Genomic DNA, 23,260 nt, shown 5'->3' on the forward strand with positions numbered 1-23,260 from the left:
TTGTTGTCATAGCAACGGCAAACATTCAGTGTTAAGAGGAACCAAGCCACTTGTTTATATCGGCTATATATACAGTGTGTGTATATACTGTATATATATATGTATATATATATTTCTCTGACTATTGCCCCGTCTCTGGCTCCGTTAACTTGTGGCTCCGCCTCCTGTTCTGAATAAAACAGATCAGACAAGACTTTAAAGCTCCGACCATCAGTGAGATATTCTCCTCCTCTCCTCGGAGGAGAAACAAGACGCCTCGGCGATATCCCGATGGAGTAATTGAAATCAGAATGTACCCATAATGCATTGCTGTTCTGTGTAGAAGTGGAGCAGGAAGAAATCTAGAGTATGTTAACACTAAAAGTTACTTCAATCATGGGGAGAGAGATTAGTCACTCTTTATACTCAAGGCTTCACTGTGGACACATTTGCATCCTCCGCTCCTTTCCTTTTATTTACTCTCCTCTCCTCCTCTCCTCCTCTCTTCCTCTCCTCTCTCTTCCTCTCCTCCTCTCTTCCTCTCCTCTCCTCCTCTCTTCCTCTCCTCTCCTCTGTCTTCCTCTCCTCCACTCCTCCTCTCTTCCTCTCCTCTCCTCCTCTCTTCCTCTCCTCTCCTCTGTCTTCCTCTCCTCCACTCCTCCTCTCTTCCTCTCCTCTCCTCCTCTCTTCCTCTCCTCTCTCTTCCTCTCCTCCTCTCTTCCTCTCCTCTCCTCCTCTCTTCCTCTCCTCTCCTCTGTCTTCCTCTCCTCCACTCCTCCTCTCTTCCTCTCCTCTCCTCCTCTCTTCCTCTCCTCTCCTCTGTCTTCCTCTCCTCCACTCCTCCTCTCTTCCTCTCCTCTCCTCCTCTCTTCCTCTCCTCTCTTCCTCTCCACTCCTCCTCTCCTCCTCTGTTTTATTAACCCCTCCCTGACCTTGTCCCTCCTGTTTAGACGTCATATCGAAGGGAGGGCAGTTACCACCACCAGGTATTCACCACGCTGGTTGGGTGGACGACTGGATGAATGGATGAATGGATGACTGAGTGACTGAGTGACTGGATGAATGGATGACTGGATGACTGAGTGACTGAGTGACTGGATGACTGGATGACTGGATGACTGAGTGACTGGATGACTGGATGAATGGATGACTGGATGACTGAGTGACTGAGTGACTGGATGACTGGATGACTGAGTGACTGGATGACTGGATGAATGGATGACTGGATGACTGAGTGACTGAGTGACTGGATGACTGGATGAATGGATGACTGGATGACTGAGTGAATGGATGACTGAGTGAATGGATGACTGGATGACTGAGTGAATGGATGACTGAGTGAATGGATGACTGGATGACTGAGTGAATGGATGACTGGATGACTGAGTGACTGGCTGGCTGAGTGACCTGATGACTGGATGACTGAGTGAATGGATGAATGGATGACTGGATGACTGGCTGACTGAGTGACTGGCTGACTGAGTGACCTGATGAGCGGATGACTGAGTGACTGGATGACTGGCTGACTGGATGACTGGCTGACTGAGTGACTGGCTGATTGAGTGACTGGATGACTGGCTGACTGAGTGAATGGATGAGTGGATGACTGAGTAACTAGATGAGTGGCTGACTGAGTGAATGGATGACTGGATGACTAACTGACTGGATGACTGAGTGACTGGATGAGTGGATGACTGAGTGACTGAGTGAATGGATGACTGGCTGATTGAGTGAATGGATGAATGGATGACTAACTGACTGGATGACTGAGTGACTGGATGACTGGCTGACTGAGTTACTGGATGACTGGCTGACTGAGTGACTGGATGACTGGCTGACTGAGTGACTGGATGACTGGCTGACTGAGTGAATGGATGACTGGATGACTGAGTGACTGGATGACTGGATGACTGAGTGAATGGATGACTGGATGACTGAGTGACTGGATGAGTGGATGACTGAGTGACTGAGTGAATGGATGATTGAGTGAATGGATGAATGGATGACTGAGTGACTGGATGACTGGATGACTGAGTGAATGGATGACTGGATGACTGAGTGACTGGATGAGTGGATGACTGAGTGACTGAGTGAATGGATGATTGAGTGAATGGATGAATGGATGACTAACTGACTGGATGACTGAGTGAATGGATGACTGAGTGACTGGATGATTGAGTGAATAGATGAATGGATGACTGGCTGACTGGCTGAGTAACAGTCTGCTGAGTCTCATGGACCCGTGCCGTGCTGGCTGCTGATCTGTGTGCTGGCCGTCCTTGTTGCTGGGTGAATCTGTGCATGAGGCTACTGTGCTGCTGTGGACATGACTTATTCCTCCATCCTCATTGGCTGGGAGAGATCAATAGGAGGAGAGAGGAGGGGGCAGTGAGCTAAAGGTGGGGAGGGTAAAAAACAAAACTATAATAGGGCTGTAAAAATCACAAGCACGTTCCTTTAGATTTAAATTGTTTCACTTTGAGTCGACCGGCTGAATTAACGACGAGGAGAAAAGCTGCGAACCGGACCGAACCAGATTTATTTTGCCGCCTCCATTAAAAAAGAAAAAAAGTGACTCCAGCTTGTCATCGGCCTCCTTTCTCCCTTTTAAGCAGCTCGTTTGATCCCCTCAGATGAAGAACTCTCATCCCCACAGTGGCTCAGCAGGAGTCCTGCACGGACCCTCAACACAATCCTGTTTCCACTCGCTGAATTATGTATTTCATCACGGCCGGAGCCCAAGCAGAGCACCAACAGATGGAAAGTTGAGCTGAGGTACAAAGAACCCTGCAGATGTGGATCCCGTCGATCCTGCAGGTTATTCTGGTCCAGCTCCCCCCAGACTTTATACAGCTTTATATTTACATTCTCTGAGGATTTTCTTTGCGTTTACAACCCTTTTGTAAACATTTATCATTATGCGTTTTACTCATCAAATATTAAAGAGTCCAGATATGTGAGATTTAACAAGCGGTGCCGTGAGGCCACAATCCCCGTTCATACAGAGCAGAGGCACGCCGGAGCAAACGGTATGAATATTTGACGTGGGGATTTAATTTGGGACGAGCTTGTGGTGATGTAATGAAAACAGTCTGTGTGTTTTTAAAGAGGGATGCATTTTTACTATTTTAGATTCTAAACAGACTGTCGCCTCACAGCAAGAGGGTCCGGGGTTCGATTCCCGGGTCGGCCCGGGTTCCTTCTGTGTGGAGTTTGCATGTTCTCCCTGTGTAAGCGTGGGTTCTCTCCGGGTTCTCCGGCTTCCTCCCTGCGCTGGACTGGCGTCCTGTCCAGGGTGAACCCTGCCTTCACCCAATGACAGCTGGGATCGGCTCCAGCCCCACCCGGGACTCTGAATACAGGATAAGCGGTAGACGATGGATGGATGGATTCTAAACAGTGAGAGATGTGAAGGGAATGAGGTGATAGAGGTATACTTACTTTCCGTTTTTTTTTATTTATCCATCCGATTAAATTCATTCATTTTTTCAACATATTTTCGTTCGTATTCTCAAAACTAAAGTAGACAGACTCATCCAGCAGTGAGGAACATTTTGTGATGGTCTCTTTCTTGAAAGAAGAAAAATAAGGGAAGTCCAGGTGGACTTCAGGATGTCAGATGTGGTCTAGTTTGCAGCACTACCAGGACCACCAACCTCACATCGATCAGCTGTGTGTATTAGCAGGACGAGCTAAAGCTGCCGATCAATACCAGGGTCTATAGAAGGTCTGCATGTGTGCTTAAGCATTAAAGGAGATCCTGCAGAGTCCGGCTCACTTCATCTTCACTCTGACGCCCGCTGTGCCTCCGTGTACGCCAACAGTAGAGGTGTTTTGCATTTTTGCTGCATCATGACCTCCACCTGCTGCAGCAGGCGTTCGAGCCCCCGCTCTGCTTTCCGTCCGTGGTTCACGTCCGCTCAGCGCTCCGCTGCAGCTGAATGTGGATCAATACGGCCGGCGGGGGGATCGAGCATATCTGGTCCCTCTGCTGCAGCTCGCCACGCTGCCTGTTAAAGTTAGACGAGAGGAGAAGCAGAGAAGTGTGGCGGGGTCGACGGCGTCATCCATCCCCCGATGGAGCCATCAGACCCCCCACCACAAGCCCCGCCCCCCCCCGAGTCTTCATTAGGCTGAAACAGTGAACGACGGCCGTTTGTCAAGTCCACACGCCGTCCGAGGACAGCCGGGGGAGGGAGGACGACCTTGAGCCAGTGGAGTGGTGAAATGTCAAGGTCACGCCCCTCGGCCGTCGTCTCTGGGAATCCATAATGTCTCCGCTCATGGCGGCCGTTACCCAGCAGCCACCAAGGGTCTGACGGTCGCTCCGTAATAATCCATGCACACACACACACACACACACATGCACATACACACACAGGCAGATGGGTATTTGCACTCTCCATACCTCTTTCACACGATAAAGAGTCAAACTGTCAGCATGCATCACTTCAACGGTAAAAAGTGCGTGCGCACACACACAAGCATGATCAATCCATATACTCTCCCCCCTCCCTCTCGCTGTATTCTGCAGCCACATGTGCGACGGACCATCAGTTCTGTGGTCCATCCGTATTGATACATCGGTCCGGCGGTCCATTGGTCCAGCGGTGGTCTAGCGGTGGTCCATCGGTCCGGTGGTCCATCCGTATTGATCCATCATTCTGACGGTCCGGCAGCGTCTGTATGTGAATGCTGAATTATTAACAGCGCCGTCAGCTGCTGCCTGACCTCACATGCACTCGCAGTGCAGCGTGCATCATCAGATGCATTAGGCGTCCCATTTTAAGAGCCGCTAAAAATAGAAAAAGGGGGGAGGCAAAAAAACAAAACAGAATCCGGGTTGTGTAACCTGAATGAGGCCTTTCTCTCTCCGCTCGTTTAATGTAAATGAAGAGACTTTGCAACACAAAAGATGTCTTTACCCCCCCCCCCGGACTTCGAAGGTGGCGTTTAGCTTTAATATTTATTTACTTTCTCAATGTTTTCATCAAGCATGTCAGTTCCCCGGCAGACACAATAAAAAAGAATCTGTTTGTGGTTAGGGAGGTTCATCCAATCACCTCTGTCTGAAATGGAGGCGAGGAGAGCCGGTCGCGTTGCCTTCAAGGAACCGTTGTCCGGCGGTTTTATTTCACATATTCAAGGAAACAGTCTCATGCACAGTTTAGCTGCTTTTTTTCTGTATATTGTTGCTAGGCAATGAACAAAAGTGTGCTAACGTTAGCTTAACACAAACCCTGAACTGTATGTATTTACATTTACATTTAGAGCATTTATCAGACGCTTTTGTCCAAATCAACTTCCAATACGTACATTTTTCAGAAGAAAGTGAAACAACAATATATGCCACCTAATAATACCTAATAATAGCATTTAAATTCATTTTTAAAAACTTGCAAAAAAAACTGCATAATCTTTTGTTCTGTTCAACGTTCATGTTATCTGATGCGTTTTCTCTCCCGAGGCGTTCAGGGCCATTCAGTAAAAAATTAGAATAAATGTTATGAAAGTAACTCCAGCTGTCTTCAAGATACAAAAACACCACTCGAATGTATATAAGGATGACATAAAACCACAACTGCATTACTGGTTATTATTTCTAATTCTGCAGTTTATGTTGTGAGATGAAGCGAAGTGTATTCGGGGGGAAACAGAAAGGGTTTTTTATGATTAGGATCGGCTGTAGTAAATCACAGAAGGTAGAAATATTGTTTTTTGACAGAAAACTTGTTTCATGCAGCATTTTCCCAGAATGTGAATACCATTCACATGTGTGTTCATCCGTGCTGTTGTGTGGTTTGACCGTTGACTCTCGTGGTGCTTCATGTGTTGTGGCTGCTCGTTAATGTGGCTCATCAGTGCCATTGACTTCTGCTGCAGCCTGTGAATGTGTGATGGGTGAGATGAGATCCCGATGCAGAGGCGGCTCCATCACTGTATGAATGTATGTTAACAGGGTCCATCTACCATGATCTGTATCTTGTGTGGCTTTGTGCTTTGTTCTGCACGTGCTCTGTTTCCTGAAAACGGCCGTCGGTCCGTCAATCCAGCCGGGAACCGAACACACAAACAATCTGCATTCAATGAGGACCACAAGGCGGTTTCTGGGTGAACTGATTGACGTGACCTTGTGGAGGTCTCCTCTGACCCCCGTTGTGTGTCTTGTCCCCCCCGGCAGCCCGTCCAGGGCTTCGACTACGCCAAGAAGCACATGGGCCGAGTGGGTGAAGAGGCTGTCTCCGTTACCAAGGAGACGCTGGCTCTGGGGCTGCCGGTACGAGACGCTCCGCTCGCGCTGTCGCTGGACAAGAAGGTCCACCAGGACGGGACCGCCAGCAAGAGACCCCCGTCAGCCGACATACACAAAGGAGGGTAAGACCTAGTTCTGAGCTCATGTTTGCTGCTGATATCCATATATAGACACATATCTCCCCCCCCCCCTGATTGCAGAGAATATCAAGAATGTCCTGTAGTGGATTTACCATATTATGGTGTTTACTGTAGTTTCCACGTTCACATTCACTTGGTTAATTAGATAAGTTCAATGTAAAAAGGACCAGAAGAAGAGGCCGCTGTCAGTCATCATAATGGTTGGCATGGCGACGGTGTTGAAGGAATACCAATCGTCACTTCCTCGCATGACCGACGCCGATCAGCTATCACTGGAAATACCAAAATATCCACAAGGGATCTTATTGGCCCGTCATATCAGAGGAAATGTTTATTGGGGGAGCTGAGGAAATTGGTGAACCCTTTAAGTTTTGGGGGAAATTGCTTGCATTTGGCATATTGCATCTTCCAACGCTCCCTTCACCTCCGTTTTGGTCTCCTCCTGAGGGAAATATTCAACACCTAGCAGGTCGTGTTCAGTCCAGTAGATTTCATCGCTTTTTCACGGAGAAACAGATTGGATGATTGTGGTGGAACTGAACCACATCACTGTTGTTGTTGCTGTTTCAGTAAAACAAAGACAATTAGCTAAAAATCACTAAAACACTCAGGTGTCGGATGATAATTCACACTTGTTATGTTATTCAAATATAATTATTAACTAGTGTAGCTGAAAGCTACCAACATAAAAAACACAGTCACGTGTGTCAGCTTTACATCGTTTGCTGTAATTTGGTTGGGAAACATTACGAAACACCGCTTCATGAATTCAGTTCAACACAAGCTGAACGTGAGCTTGTGTTGAGTTGAACGAGCCGAGCAGACGTGTGAAGACTCCAACTGAACCCCAACATCCGTGTCTTGTTTACGTTGGCGGCGTTGAGCCGGGAGATAAACATGGCCGACTCCGACAGACTGACTGGATGAAGATAAATCCGCTGTTGACACCAAGCTGTTTGGTGACAAAACAAACTAGTTAGCAAACATATGTGGATGAAGCCGAGGACAAGGTCTCCAGATCTGCTGAGTCGGGAGTTTCTGTCCTCCGTACGGCATTTCTATCCTCCGTACGTAGTCTCTATCCTCCGTACGGCGTTTCTATCCTCCGTACGTAGTTTCTATCCTCCGTACGTAGTTTCTATCCTCCGTATGTAGTCTCTATCCTCCGTATGTAGTCTCTATCCTCCGTACGTAGTTTCTATCCTCCGTACGTAGTCTCTATCCTCCGTACGTAGTTTCTATCCTCCGTACGTAGTTTCTATCCTCCGTACGTAGTCTCTATCCTCCGTACGTAGTCTCTATACTCCGTACGGCGTTTCTATCCTCCGTACGGCGTTTCTATCCTCCGTACGTAGTTTCTATCCTCCGTACGGCGTTTCTATCCTCCGTACGGGGTTTCTATCCTCCGTACGGCGTTTCTATCCTCCGTACGTAGTTTCTATCCTCCGTACGGCGTTTCTATCCTCCGTACGTAGTTTCTATCCTCCGTACGGGGTTTCTATCCTCCGTACGGCGTTTCTATCCTCCGTACGTAGTCTCTATCCTCCGTACGGCATTTCTATCCTCCGTACGTAGTTTCTATCCTCCGTACGGCGTTTCTATCCTCCGTACGTAGTTTCTATCCTCCGTACGGCGTTTCTATCCTCCGTACGTAGTTTCTATCCTCCGTACGGGGTTTCTATCCTCCGTACGGCGTTTCTATCCTCCGTACGTAGTCTCTATCCTCCGTACGGCATTTCTATCCTCCGTACGTAGTTTCTATCCTCCGTACGGCGTTTCTATCCTCCGTACGTAGTTTCTATCCTCCGTACGGCGTTTCTATCCTCCGTACGTAGTTTCTATCCTCCGTACGGCATTTCTATCCTCCGTACGTAGTTTCTATCCTCCGTACGGCGTTTCTATCCTCCGTACGTAGTCTCTATCCTCCGTACGTAGTTTCTATCCTCCGTACGTAGTCTCTATCCTCCGTACGTAGTCTCTATCCTCCGTACGTAGTCTCTATCCTCCGTACGTAGTCTCTATCCTCCGTACGTAGTCTCTATCCTCCGTACGGCATTTCTATCCTCCGTACGTAGTTTCTATCCTCCGTACGGCGTTTCTATCCTCCGTACGTAGTCTCTATCCTCCGTACGTAGTTTCTATCCTCCGTACGTAGTCTCTATCCTCCGTACGTAGTCTCTATCCTCCGTACGGCATTTCTATCCTCCGTACGTAGTTTCTATCCTCCGTACGGCGTTTCTATCCTCCGTACGTAGTCTCTATCCTCCGTACGTAGTTTCTATCCTCCGTACGTAGTCTCTATCCTCCGTACGTAGTCTCTATCCTCCGTACGTAGTCTCTATCCTCCATACGTAGTTTCTATCCTCCGTACGTAGTCTCTATCCTCCGTACGACGTTTCTATCCTCCGTACGGCGTTTCTATCCTCCGTACGTAGTCTCTATCCTCCGTACGACGTTTCTATCCTCCGTACGGCGTTTCTATCCTCCGTACGTAGTCTCTATCCTCCGTACGGTGTTTCTATCCTCCGTACGTAGTTTCTATCCTCCGTACGTAGTTTCTATCCTCCGTACGACGTTTCTATCTTCCGTACGTAGTCTCTATCCTCCGTACGGCGTTTCTATCCTCCGTACGTAGTCTCTATCCTCCGTACGGTGTTTCTATCCTCCGTACGTAGTTTCTATCCTCCGTACGTAGTCTCTATCCTCCGTACGTAGTCTCTATCCTCCGTACGTAGTTTCTATCCTCCGTACGTAGTTTCTATCCTCCGTACGTAGTTTCTATCCTCCGTACGACGTTTCTATCTTCCGTACGTAGTCTCTATCCTCCGTACGGCGTTTCTATCCTCCGTACGTAGTCTCTATCCTCCGTACGACGTTTCTATCCTCCGTACGGCGTTTCTATCCTCCGTACGTAGTCTCTATCCTCCGTACGGTGTTTCTATCCTCCGTACGTAGTTTCTATCCTCCGTACGTAGTTTCTATCCTCCGTACGACGTTTCTATCTTCCGTACGTAGTCTCTATCCTCCGTACGTAGTCTCTATCCTCCGTACGGCGTTTCTATCCTCCGTACGTAGTTTCTATCCTCCGTACGTAGTCTCTATCCTCCGTATGTAGTCTCTATCCTCCGTACGGTGTTTCTATCCTCCGTACGTAGTTTCTATCCTCCGTACGTAGTTTCTATCCTCCGTACGACGTTTCTATCTTCCGTACGTAGTCTCTATCCTCCGTACGTAGTCTCTATCCTCCGTACGTAGTTTCTATCCTCCGTACGGCGTTTCTATCCTCCGTACGTAGTCTCTATCCTCCGTACGTAGTTTCTATCCTCCGTACGGCGTTTCTATCCTCCGTACGTAGTTTCTATCCTCCGTACGTAGTCTCTATCCTCCGTACGTAGTTTCTATCCTCCGTACGTAGTCTCTATCCTCCGTACGTAGTCTCTATCCTCCGTACGTAGTCTCTATCCTCCGTACGTAGTCTCTATCCTCCGTACGTAGTTTCTATCCTCCGTACGTAGTCTCTATCCTCCGTACGTAGTCTCTATCCTCCGTACGTAGTCTCTATCCTCCGTACGTAGTCTCTATCCTCCGTACGTAGTCTCTATCCTCCGTACGTAGTCTCTATCCTCCGTACGTAGTCTCTATCCTCCGTACGTAGTCTCTATCCTCCGTACGTAGTCTCTATCCTCCGTACGGCGTATCTATCCCCCGTACGTAGTCTCTATCCTCCGTACGTAGTCTATATCCCCCGTACGTAGTCTCTATCCTCCGTACGTAGTCTCTATCCTCCGTACGACGTTTCTATCCTCCGTACGGCGTTTCTATCCTCCGTACGTAGTCTCTATCCTCCGTACGTAGTCTCTATCCTCCGTACGACGTTTCTATCCTCCGTACGGCGTTTCTATCCTCCGTACGTAGTCTCTATCCTCCGTACGTAGTCTCTATCCTCCGTACATAGTTTGATTTTTGTACCTACATCTTCCTCGTTCCCGTCTTCCTGTTTTTTCACATGTGAGCGATGAATGCGATTCACAAATGTCCCAGTTTTAAACGTATTCAACGTTTCTTCCCCAAACTGTGGATTACTGAGTTCTAATCTGTTTCTCTGCATGAAACAGGAAACATTTAGGACAGAATGAAGAAGCAGCTACGCCCACGCTCACCCGCCTACACCCAGCGGGTGTCACCGTTCCCTCGGGGGAAGTTGGGAGTCAGGATTGAGATGCATCACGCCGCCTCGCACGCAGGGAAAAACAAAAATGCAAATTCAGACACGCGAGCGCTGCCAAGACAGTGTCTCATATTTACACGCTCCTAAACGGAAATGAATGGAGGAGGGATTAGTGCTCCGCTCCTCCAGGACGTAAACACATGTTTATTTATAAGACTCACCTTCAATAAAAACGTGTCCACACGAGTTATTTATTCATCATCTTCAGCAGTGAAGTTCCTCTGGTTCAAACATGTTAATACGTAAAAGAAGAGGGAGATGAAAATGAGCTCTCAGCGGTGTGATTATTGATTCTGCTGCTCCTCTCTGGCACACACACACACACTCACACACACACACACCGTTACATGGCCAATCTCTGACCCACCTGTAGACCGACCGCCATGTTGTCATGCCACAAGGCCGCGGACATGTTTCTGCTCTCTGCATCTTCTGTACTTTATTTTTTATGGGATTCATTTTATTAATATTACAAAAGTAGGATCACACAATAACTACAAACTTATTACCATTCTGAAAGATATGGCAAAGAGCTACGATGTAGCATCTAGGAGCCAGAATCGCATCTTCGTCAAAACTCATTCAGTTGTCTTGACAACCAGGGGGTGAGACAGGAGGGGTTGTGAGGTAGAGTGTGTGTTGTGTGTGTTTGTGTTCATGTTCCACACAGACACACACCACGTCTCTCCTGTGATTCTCTAACCTCGTCAGTGTGAGACCATGCAGTCGGGTTGTGTTGCTCAGATGAACGAGCCTTCACCCCTCTCTCTCTCTCTCTCTCTCTCTCTCTCTCTCTCTCTGTTGCCATGGCTACCACAGGCGGTTGCCAAGCGAGGAGGACGGCTCGGTGTCGAGCGGCGGCTCCGGGAAGCTCAACACCAGCAAGAGCTCGTCGGCCCGCCGGACGGCGACCGGCGGCAGCAGCAAGAACGGCAAGGAGGAGCTCCACAAGAGGAACGCCAACGGTGAGGCAGCAGACAGGAAGTGGGAGGGGCTAAGAGAGATACACTCTGTCTGTTTGCACACACCAAAGAGTGTGTCAGTGGTACACACACACACACACACACACACACACTACATCACAATGTTCTATTTGACCTAAAGGATAATTAATATGAGCTAATGAACACATGCAGTGACTCAGCCTGCTGTCGCATCATGTAACCGTCTGTGACCACGTATACTATACATTATACACTACACACACACACACACACACACACACACATATATATATATTTATATATATATATGGCAGCACTATATCTGCTCACAGACAGATGACATCATTCTGACATCGTTGGTTATTTTTGACTTTGAGTTCAAATGAAGCTGCAGGTGTAAACATTATTATAATCCCATTCATGAATCGATATGCTGTTATCTGGGCTCCCTGCTGTGAGCGGTGTCGGTGAACGTGCTGCATGTCGTCCCAGCAGATCCCCGATCACATTCCTGCAGACTCGCTTTCATAAAGGGGGCTCTGATCGCCGATAACGCTGCAGCCTTCTGTTCCACGACATTCAGCACGCTGTGCTTATTTTCAATCTCCCTTCTTTTTGCATCAGCAAAAGTTCACCGTCATTTGTGTGATTTATAGTGTTTATGCAGGCGAGTGAGTGAATGCCCCGAGGAGCCTGTGAATAATTGTTCCGTTTTTTATCTCGCCGCTGAGAAGCCGAGACGGACAGAAAACAGCAGAATAAAAGCAGAAAAAGAAAAGGGCGGATCGAATACAAGTGTACATGCAGTACACAGGTACTTGTACACTGAATACAAAGTCATAGCGAGGACAATAAAAAGACTTGAGACCGGCGGAGGAAGAACACAACCAGTTACCTTCAGTGAGTCTGGAGCTCAGGTTCCTCTTCTCAGATTTAATTTGATTTGGAAGCTTTTGTTCTCATGTGATCAGCTGTTATGTGACGTGAAGGTGAAACCAGAGACTGTCTCTGGTCCCCCAGAGGTCTAGATAGTAGACCACATGAGTCCAGAGACCAGACTATGTGGAACCAGAGACTGTCTGTGGTCCCCCAGAGGTCTAGATAGTAGACCACATGAGTCCAGAGACCAGACTATGTGGAACCAGAGACTGTCTGTGGTCCCCCAGAGGTCTAGATAGTAGCTCACATGAGTCCAGAGACCAGACCAGACCATGTGGAGGAACCAGAGACTGTCTGTGGTCCCCCAGAGGTCTAGATAGTAGCTCACATGAGTCCAGAGACCAGACTATGTGGAACCAGAGACTGTCTGTGGTCCCCAGGGCTGGACTGGGCCGGGCATTTTCAGCCGAGAACCAAAATATGACATTAATCACTGACCAATTTCTTACAAACTGCTGGTACTAATACAAAATGTTGACATACTAAATGGGGTTGAGGAGTTTAAGCATTCAAGAAAAGAGGAAAAGAAAAATGACTAAAACACAGTGCTGAGCCTTCCAGGGTTCCCCAATTAGTTTTCACTGAGGGCCAAATTATGTCCAGGTTGGTTGTAGTAGCAGACAGTAGTAGTAGTCATAGCCTGTGTTGAGGGACAGATAAAAATGTACGCTTGAAAGAAAATAAGTCCAATATCAACGATTTATTTATTTGAATGCCCCTGGAGAATATTTTGATCAACAACAAAAAACAACAGCACTAGTGGCGCACAAGAGGAAAACAATATTGTATAACAGTGTTATACAATATTGTTTTCCTCTTGTTTGCAGCGTCTTGCTTTTGTCTTGTAATTTGCAGACGGTCCCTGCGCACTCGCCCGGCTGTCACTGCGCATATAGATCAATGTTCTCCGTTCAGCTCGGAGAACAGCTGATTTTTGTAAAAAATCTGTGTTTTGGTGCTTGTAGCTCGTAGTCTTTGATATTACGGTGGGGAAGAGGCATCATTTGTGTTTGAAAACGTTTCACTTCAGATGTATTGATCCCGAATCTGTGAATATATTTTCAACTTCACCGACTCTTTATTTCACCTTATGGCAGGTTATTAGTTAGTCACTGGGTCCGCACGGTTGGGGATGGCTGCTTTATACTATTAGTTTATTATGACTATTATTATTATTAAATTAAGTGGGTGACTATTCCTCAGCCTTCCTTGGTGTTTTGGTTTTGACAGACGCGCACGCACTGTCAAACTCGCGCAGCTAAAGGGGGGTCGGCGGGGGGGGGACGCCTTGCCATGGCGACGGGGGTAAACAGGACGTTGATGAACCAAATCAGCCGCGAGGATTTCCCCTTATAATAAGCGCTGCTGCCCTCCTGTTTAGGCCTATTATTAGAGCCGCTAGTTAAGTCCATTCAATGTGTGGGAAACACTGAATATGTATCATGACTAATACCATTAATAACACTAATACCATTAGTTAAAATTTTTTTTAAAAAAGGCTCGGCCCATAATCGCCATCGGCCCTTCGGGCAAATGCCCGATATGCCCGATGGCCAGTCCAGCCCTGGTGGTCCCCCAGAGGTCTAGATAGTAGCTCACATGAGTCCAGAGACCAGACTATGTGGAACCAGAGACTGTCTGTGGTCCCCCAGAGGTCTAGATAGTAGACCACATTAGTCCAGAGACCAGACCAGACTATGTGGAGGAACCAGAGACTGTCTGTGGTCCCCCAGAGGTCTAGATAGTAGCTCACATTAGTCCAGAGACCAGACCAGACTATGTGGAGGAACCAGAGACTGTCTGTGGTCCAAACAACAAGGTCTCTGCTGTATTTATGTCTAGATGACCTTATTTGGAGTGTTGATGGAGCAGCTACAATGTTAGCGTAGCCTAGCACCATCAACCAGACTCCATTCAGAAAACCAGCGTTTTAACAGTAGTTATCTTGTGGTCTTGCAGACAGACCTAACAAAGCATGACTCAGCACTTTTTACTGATCACCATCATGATGGAGTTATTTCAGCATCCTTTACATCTGGTTATTGATATTAAATCATAGATCAATACTTTATCCTGGTTCATCCAGCTGTGGGGAACCAGCCCACGTGGGTCCTGCTGGATCCAATGAATCCAGCTTGGTGAAATCCACTGAGCACCTCTGAATGATGTCATGATGATGTCATGAACCCAGACAGGACGGGGTCTGGTTTCCTGGTGGATCTGGGACTTCAACATGTAGAAAGCAGCAATAGTGGTGATTCCAGCCGTGATGGAGGAGACCTGATTTTGGAGTCTACGTGGAGATAAGCCCCGCCCCCTCCTCTTAGGTGATAATCCCCTCCTCTCTGGAGCATCTACAGTCACAGCAAAATACCTGAGTCACTATGATCTCCTTGTGTCCAGAAAACAAGATAAAAGCAGTGAACTGTGTTGTGGTCGTCATGGAAACACGTGGGCCATCTGTGGCGACCGGACCTGACCTGGTCTCAGGGCAGCTGCTGGTTTTCAGGGTACATGTTATTTACACGTGGCGTCCGTGGTTTCACAATCTGGTTCACAGCCGCCGCTGCTGCTGCCAGCGGCAACCGGCTGACCTCCACGCATCAAGACAGACTAAAAAATCCTTCACCACGGGACCCCAGATATATCATGTTTATTGAGATACAGCACAACATACATCATTTTCTTTTAAAGATATATATAATAAAAGAAAAGAAATGATATATACCTACTTATATCTAACTACCTTATCTACACATATATAAAACTGACGGGATTTGAAAGAATTTGCACTTATGTTTTTGAGTTCCCATCCGACTCGTGCTAACCCGTTGGTTCGATTCCCTCTCAGACCCGTACGAGGACTCCGGCTCTCTGCGTCTCATCACCATCAAACCCATGACCGCCCAGCCCACCTACTCCTACCCCTCCTCCTCCTCCCACAGCCAGGACTCGGTGGTCCTCAACGGGGAGGTGAGTCTGCACACACACACACACACACACACACACACTGACAGAACACAGAAGTCACCCAGCAGATGTTTCCCAGCCGTGTTCTTCTTCTTATTCTGCTTATTTAATCATCAGTGTGGTCGTTTATTTCCTCCATCAGCCGGCGTCTGCACCGATACATCCGTGACAGGGCGATACCGGGATATATGGGATTAAGGGACATTCAGATTAAAAAGGCAAAGAATGTTCTCAGCCTGATTACGCTTTGTCTCGTCAGTTCTCTGTGATGCCTTCAGGCCGCCGTTATCGTGTTCCTCTGAGGAAACACCAAATATTTTATTCCTTCTGCCATCGGGCTGCTACATTCAGAGAGTCGCCATTTTAAATAATGACATTTTGAGGTTTTTTTTCATTATATTCATTATGCATTTTAATAGGATGGCATTTTGAAATGTCTTGATTAAGTGATTCGCAGAAATACATCTCTGATTATCAAGCTGCAGGGGAAAGTTTGATGTGACTTTATTATATATATTTATTATACTTTATTATATTATTATAAATTAAAAACAAACATGTGGATGTGAGGAAACGTTGGTGTGTTACTGCAGGCGAACCACGGCGGGCTGAAGCAGAAGTCGGACATCGAGCACTACAGGAACAAGCTGCGTCAGAAGGCCCGGAGGAAAGGCTACGGCGAGTTCTCCCTGTCCGAGGGCGGCAGCCACGGCTACGGCCACCGCGACGCCAGGCACGGTCGCCACGACAACGGGGTCAAGGAGCCAATGACGGCCGAGGAGAAGAGGGCCTCCTTCGCGGGATGTCACAAGAGGTGTGGAGCTGTTTGATCACAGTCACACAGTCGGCTGTAAGTGCAAGAGAAAAGATTCCGACGTCTCCGAGTCTCTATTTTTATCGTCGAAGCGTCTGAATGTTCTACTTTTTGATCGATTTCATTTTCATCATTATTTAAGCAGCAGCCAGTAAAGTGCTTTCAAAGTGCTTTACAACTTTTCTTCCCAGCGAGGATTATAGATGTGCTGCAGACGTGTGGCTGTGGAGCTTAGTTGCTAAGCAACACATAAAGAGAGTTGCCAGGGGTGATGTTTGATAAGCACATTCATGTTTTACACTTCGTACACGTGTATGAAGTGTCTGTTTGGCTTCTTTCTAGGCATTAAAAAAAAAGATTCACGTTCAACCTTTGTGTTGGATTTAATATCGAATTAAAGATTAGATTACAGAGTACTTGATTATTTAAGTTTGATTAAATTACTATAAAATGTTACGATTATTCTGCTAACTTGTAGACGTAGTCGATTGTGTGAATAGTTAAAGTTTAATCAACTTAAATGACTACGTGTTAGTGACCTCACCTATTTATCTTTTTACCTATTTCACAGTGGCAGCTGCGTCTTTTAACCGAATACCGAACTATTTGTTCACGATAAAAAAAGTGTCTAAAGTTGTTGTTTATTTAATTTAAGAATTTGGTGAAAATAAGGAGTGATTAATCCAGCAAAAGTAGCTAGAAATGGAGACGTGGAGTAAATTGAGGGTGAACGTTATTAACAGACACCCGGTCTAGGACCCTGAATGCTCTGCGGTTACAGTGTTTCCTCTCCGGGGCCTCCAGGTACTCCCACCCCCGAGAGCCCACCTACTGGAGCCGCCAGTCCCTGAGCAGCCCGAGCCCGGTGGAGACGGAGATGGACCTGCTGGTGCTGAGGGAGCGATCCCGGCGGGGCATCCGGAACAACGGCTACGATGTGAGTAACGCCGTCGGGTCACCATAGAGTCTATCGGGTCACTGTCGAGTCTGTCGGGTCACCGTCGAGTCTGTCAGGTCACCATAGAGTCTGTCGGGTCACCATAGAGTCTGTCGGGTCACCGCGGCCGAGTCTGTTGGGTCACCATAGAGTCTGTCGGGTCACCATAGAGTCTGTCGGGTCACCATAGAGTCTGTCGGGTCACCATAGAGTCTGTCGGGTCACCATAGAGTCTGTTGGGTCACCATAGAGTCTGTCGGGTCACCATAGAGTCTGTCGGGTCACCATAGAGTCTGTCGGGTCACCATAGAGTCTGTCAGGTCACCATAGAGTCTGTCGGGTCACCGCGGCCGAGTCTGTTGGGTCACCGTCGAGTCTGTCAGGTCACCATAGAGTCTGTCGGGTCACCATAGAGTCTGTCGGGTCACCGTCGAGTCTGTCAGGTCACCATAGAGTCTGTCGGGTCACCATAGAGTCTGTCGGGTCACCGCGGCCGAGTTTGTCGGGTCACCGTCAAGCAGGGGTCTCAAACTCGCGGCCTGCGGGCCAATTGCGGCCCCTGGAACGATATTTTGCGGCCCCCTACCTGAAATCAAAGCTTGGTGTTGGTGCGGCCCACACGTTTTTTTCTTCACATTTTCTGCGTGAGTCGTTGCCCTGTGCGTTTTGTATTTTTTATCACTTGTGGGCTACCGTAGCTCAGGCTCGTGACAACAACACAAATTAGCAACTTTGGTCACTCGACCGTAATTTCCAGACTATTGAGCGCACCTGAATGTAAGCCGCACCCACAAACATTGGTCCCCCTTTTTTTGTGGAATACTTGATGTGACCCAGCCTCACCCAGACTTTACCTCCAGCGGCCCACAGGTTAGTTGAGTTTGAGACCCCTGCCATAGAGTCTGTCGGGTCACCATAGAGTCTGTCGGGTCACCATAGAGTCTGTCAGGTCACTGTCGAGTCTGTCAGGTCACTGTCGAGTCTGTCGGGTCACCATAGAGTCTGTCGGGTCACCACCGAGTCTGTCGGGTCACCATAGAGTCTGTCAGGGCACTGTCGAGTCTGTCGGGTAACCATAGAGTCTGTCGGGTCACCGTCGAGTCTGTCGGGTCACCATAGAGTCTGTCGGGTCACCGTCGATTCTGTCGGGTCACCATAGAGTCTGTCGGGTCACCACCGAGTCTGTCGGGTCACCATAGAGTCTGTCAGGTCACCATAGATTCTGTCGGGTCACCGTCGATTCTGTCGGGTCACCATAGAGTCTGTCGGGTCACCATAGATTCTGTCGGGTCACCGTCGATTCTGTCGGGTCACCATAGAGTCTGTCGGGTCACCACCGAGTCTGTCGGGTCACCATAGAGTCTGTCAGGTCACCATCGAGTCTGTCGGGTCACCATAGAGTCTGTCCGGTCACCGTCGAGTCTGTCCGGTCACCATAGAGTCTGTCGGGTCACCGTCGAGTCTGTCGGGTCACCATAGAGTCTGTCGGGTCACCATAGAGTCTGTCCGGTCACCGTCGAGTCTGTCGGGTCACCATAGAGTCTGTCGGGTCACCATAGAGTCTGTCCGGTCACCGTCGAGTCTGTCGGGTCACCATAGAGTCTGTCCGGTCACCGTCGAGTCTGTCGGGTCACCATAGAGTCCGGCGCTCTCTGTTTCTGCATTTTAAAAAAACGACGCAGCGAGGAACGGGGTCAGTCGAGCAGAGCGGCATAAATGAATAAAAACCGCTATGAGTCATCCGAAGCAACGACCTCTGTGACCTTTAAGCTCTAACCAGGACTCAGTGAGTGAGTGGAGGGGTTTTACTGTGGGGGAGATGTTCAGCTCCTGATCCTGTGACGACCTCTGACCTCTGACCAGGTGAGTCACAGCAAGCGATGATGAAACAAAGTAAAGCTGCACCGTTTTGTCGAATTGAAAAAAATCAATCATCTTCGGAGAGCGTTTTTAAAACTTTAATCCTCTCACTTCCCTCCTCTTCCTCCTCTTCCTCCGACGCCGCGAAGCTCACAACTATCTCATGAACACTGTTAACCAGATAGGACAGACAGACAGACAGACAGACAGACAGACAGACAGACAGACAGACAGACAGACAGACAGACAGACAGACAGACAGACAGACAGACAGACAGACAGACAGGTAATGACAGACAGGTAATGACAGAAAAGGATTAGAGACAAAGTGATTCCTTCACTTTAACGACAGCAGAAGATGGAGAGAGAGAGAGAGAGAGAGAGAGAGACTGCAGCACGGTAACCACGGTGACCGCGGCGCTGTAGTTGAATGTCAATGGCTCTGAATGTGATGACAACCTATTCATGGCTTCAGATGAGAGGTGTGATCGTGGTAAATGGCCTTGGATATGTGTGGAAATGCTACGTGATCATTTAATATCATTATTATCACCTTTTTGGGAAACAGATTACACTATTTGTTCTCGCGTCCAAATTAATATATTAATTAAGATTTTAATTAAAAAAGTGACATCAAAAGTTGTTGTTTTTTTTTACACAAATATCAAAGAAATGAAGCCACATAATAAAATATTATGTACTATTTCTTCTATTTGGGGTAAATATTAAATATATTAACGGGCACCATGAGTGGCATGTTTACTAGTTGCAAAGTGTCGGATCGTGAACACGGACCGGACTGAACCTGCTGGTGAACTCTGCTGGTCTCTGCTGGTCTGTGGTCTCCAGGCCGGAGCGGAGCCCTTCGAGGAGACCAACATGGACCGCCTGATGAGCTCTCTGGGCTACGGAGGCGGGTCCACCGGCACCGGCAGCCTGGGGGTGAAGGCTCACCGCGGCTCCGACTCCTCCACGCTCAGCTCCCAGCCGTCCATTGACGAGGTCCGCACGCAGATGCACATGTTGCTAGGCAACGCCTTCAGCCTGGCACCGCCGGACCACGACCCCCCTTCTCCTCCGACCAGGTAGGTGTCCTGGTTTTCCTCCACCAGTATTCATGTGTCTGCGGTGTGTGTTTTAACGCTCCTCCTCCTCCAGCCGCCACCATCACCACCACCACCACCACCACGCCCACCGCGCCTACAACCCCTCCCACACCAGCCACTACAGCGACGGCGTGACCAGCGCCCCCGGGACCATGAACCACCCGTGTGGCGGCCGGCAGAGGAGCGCCGGCTACGAGGACATGCACCAGTGCAGCCTGCCCAAACCGGTGAGCACGTAGTCCTGGTCCTGGTTCTTCTGTGAGTCCTGGTTCTTCTGTGAGTCTGGGTTCTTCCAGATCCCTCAATACAAAGGAGGTGAAGGGAGTTATACATGTGATGGGCTTAATAATAATAATGTGATTGAAATGAAGAAGCAGGGCTTTAAAGTAAGTTTAGAAGGTAAACATTGTAGCGTTTACGTGGCGTGGTGATGTCATGCTTCCTGCTGGCGGTGAATACGAGTCTAACTTCCGTTTCCTTCCGCAGGGCTTCCGGTTCACCCAGCTTCCTGACATGGGCATCGGGTCTCCCCCGCCACTGATCCCCTCAAGACCAGGACCGCCACCCGGGACCTCATTACGACGGTACCACCAACCACTACATTCAGTATTTATTCATGTAGACACGACTCGGGTCTCCAGTTGTACTTATTTCTGGGAACAAGCCTCCCACCGGTACCGGTTTGGAGTCTCTATGACCTTCCCTACCTGAGATCCACCAGGAGGACCAGCAGGAGGACCACCAGGGGGACCAGCAGGAGGACCATCAGGAGATCCACCAGGAGGACCAGTATGAGGACCAGCAGGAGAATCATCAGGAGGACCAGCAAGAGATCCACCAGGAGGACCAGCAGGAGGACCATCAGGAGATCCACCAGGAGGACCAGCAGGAGGACCAGCTCTGAGGCTGATCTCTGATCAGATTTATGACAGAACGCAGAATACAGAAGTCCAGAATATTAATGAGCTTCATCAGAAGGACCGCCCTCTCTCTCTCTCTACCTCTCTCTCTCTCTCTCTACCTCTCTCTCTACCTCTCTCTCCCTCTCTCTACCTCTCTCTCCCTCTCTCTCCCTCCCTCTCTACCTCTCTACCTCTCTCTACCTCTCTCCCTCTCTCTCTCCCTCTCTCTACCTCTCTCTACCTCTCTCTACCCCCCCCCCCCCTTCATCTGGATGCTGTCGACCGACCGTGTTGCCGGGTGAGTTAGTGCTGCAGAGTAATGGACTGCCCCATCACAGAGGAGCGCCGCTGCCATCTAGTGGACGAACCGAGGAATGACACAGCTGAAGAGTAAACACGTTCCTGCTGCGGCTCCCAGCTCTCAGATGGTGTAGACCAGGTCTACGGTCCCCCCGTGTGGTCTAGAGAGGCTAACAGGGTTGTGGTCTCTCCACCAGGTCCACCCCCGATGTGAGCCTGAAGCCCCGCGTGTCTGAGGCCTCAGACCTGCAGGCCCAGCAGCACAACGGCGCCCCCTACCTGCCGCTGTCCAGGGCCCCCTTCCCTGCCGTCACCGTAGACCAGTCCATCTCCACCTACTCAGGTAAGGACCCGTCTCACACCTCGCCGTGTGTGCTGATGTCACGTTTCAGCTTAAATCCATCTCCCGGTCCGGCAGGAAACCCGATCACGGCGGTCTACGCCATCTCCGCCAACCGGCCGGGTTACTCAGACTACTTCGTCATGACGCCGCCGTCCTCGTACCGCAGCCCGTCCTGGATGTCCTACCCCCCCGAGCCAGAAGACCTGCCCCGGCAGTGGAACGACACGCCGGTGAGACACCCCTTTAATTACCTGACGCCTCCTGTACCTGTCTGTCTCTCTCAGTGTGTGAACCCGGCTTTTCTCTTCTCCCCCAGAACTCACGTCACCTCGAAACCATCTGCTGAAGTCGCCGAGGGGAGACGGCCGGCAGCTCGGTGGGTCTTCAGTGGTCTTCAGTGGTCTTTAGTGGTCTTCAGTGGTCTTTAGTGGGTCTTTAGTGGGTCTTTAGTGGGTGTTAATGGATCTTTAGTGGTCTTTAGTCCTCAAGAAGTCTGGTAACATTAGAGGAATAATGAACCTGCAACGATGAAGAGATATCTATCTGCCCGTCTGTCTGTCTGTCTGTCTGTCTGTCTATCTATCTATATCTCTATATCTGTCTGTCTGTCTGCCTGTCTGTCTGTCTATATGTCTATCTGTCTGTCTATCTATCTATATCTCTATATCTGTCTGTCTGTCTGCCTGTCTGTCTGTCTATATGTCTATCTGTCTGTCCGTCTGTCTGTCTGTCTGTCTATCTATCTATATCTCTATATCTGTCTGTCTGTCTGCCTGTCTATATGTCTGTCTGTCTCTCTATAGTGCCGTTTACTCCCCCTTGCATTTAGTTTGCCGTCACCATGACGACGTCCCCTTCCTCTTCCAGCAGTAAAACAGTGATGTAATAGAAGTGCGGTTCAGTCATATGTGCTGCATGTGTCTGTCTGCAGGTGTCTCACTCTCTGGAGCTTCATCCCCCCTCCTTCCCTTCCTCCTCTCCCCCCCCCCCCCCTCGCTCCTCTTCCTCTGCAGTTCAGAGCGACTTCCCATCAGCCCCTTCACCTGAGCCCAGCCCGGATCCTGTCTCTTTCTGTATTCTCTCTGCTCCCTGAGCCCCCCCCCCCCCTTTTAGTCACGATCTCTACGTAGACCGCCAGCAAGAGGACCCCCTCCTGACCTTCAGGGCGACCTTTCACCTCGCCGTCCAGTAGCTGCCGTCTGCCCAGACCATGATGGCACACAGCCCCCCCCCCCCCCCCCCCCCAGCTGTGGCCAGGAATCCTCCTCTGGACCGGACCCTCCTGGTCCCTCCTGGTCCCTCCTGGTCTTACCCAGGATTCTCCACCATGAAGCCAGGAAAGCTGGATTGACTTAAAACTGTGCTATTTTGTTTTTTTGAAGAATCCTAGAAGTTCCTACTGATGTAAACAATCTCCAGCTGGTTAATATGTGTATTTTAAACATTCACGTGAGAGAAGAAGAAGAAGAAGAAGAGGAAAAAAATCAAAGGAAAAGGAGAAAAAATCTCTTTGTCTTGAAGTGTCTCAATTTCCGTTTTTGGATA

At 48.9% G+C, this 23,260-nt stretch overlaps 1 protein-coding gene across 2 annotated transcripts in view; it reads left to right on the forward strand.

Annotated features, from left to right (window-relative positions):
• Positions 1-22,710, forward strand: part of kiaa1549la (KIAA1549-like a) — a 38,197-nt gene extending 15,487 nt beyond the window's left edge. The window contains exons 11-23 of one of the 2 annotated variants that reach the window (XM_084017362.1): positions 930-965; positions 6,161-6,354; positions 11,420-11,565; positions 15,335-15,456; positions 16,047-16,267; positions 17,072-17,204; positions 19,914-20,149; positions 20,223-20,397; positions 20,657-20,754; positions 21,570-21,715; positions 21,791-21,945; positions 22,032-22,091; positions 22,647-22,710. In XM_084017362.1, coding sequence (XP_083873488.1) covers positions 930-965; positions 6,161-6,354; positions 11,420-11,565; positions 15,335-15,456; positions 16,047-16,267; positions 17,072-17,204; positions 19,914-20,149; positions 20,223-20,397; positions 20,657-20,754; positions 21,570-21,715; positions 21,791-21,945; positions 22,032-22,061 — 1,692 coding nt within the window. In that variant the 3' untranslated portion in view covers positions 22,062-22,091; positions 22,647-22,710. The remainder of the gene's footprint in view (positions 1-929; positions 966-6,160; positions 6,355-11,419; positions 11,566-15,334; positions 15,457-16,046; positions 16,268-17,071; positions 17,205-19,913; positions 20,150-20,222; positions 20,398-20,656; positions 20,755-21,569; positions 21,716-21,790; positions 21,946-22,031; positions 22,092-22,646) is intronic. The other variant, XM_084017363.1, reaches the window with a different exon arrangement.
• Positions 22,711-23,260: the final 550 nt, after the last annotated feature.

This window comes from Eutrigla gurnardus (assembly GCF_963514095.1).
Source record: "Eutrigla gurnardus genome assembly, chromosome: 9".
NCBI lineage: Eukaryota > Metazoa > Chordata > Actinopteri > Perciformes > Triglidae > Eutrigla > Eutrigla gurnardus.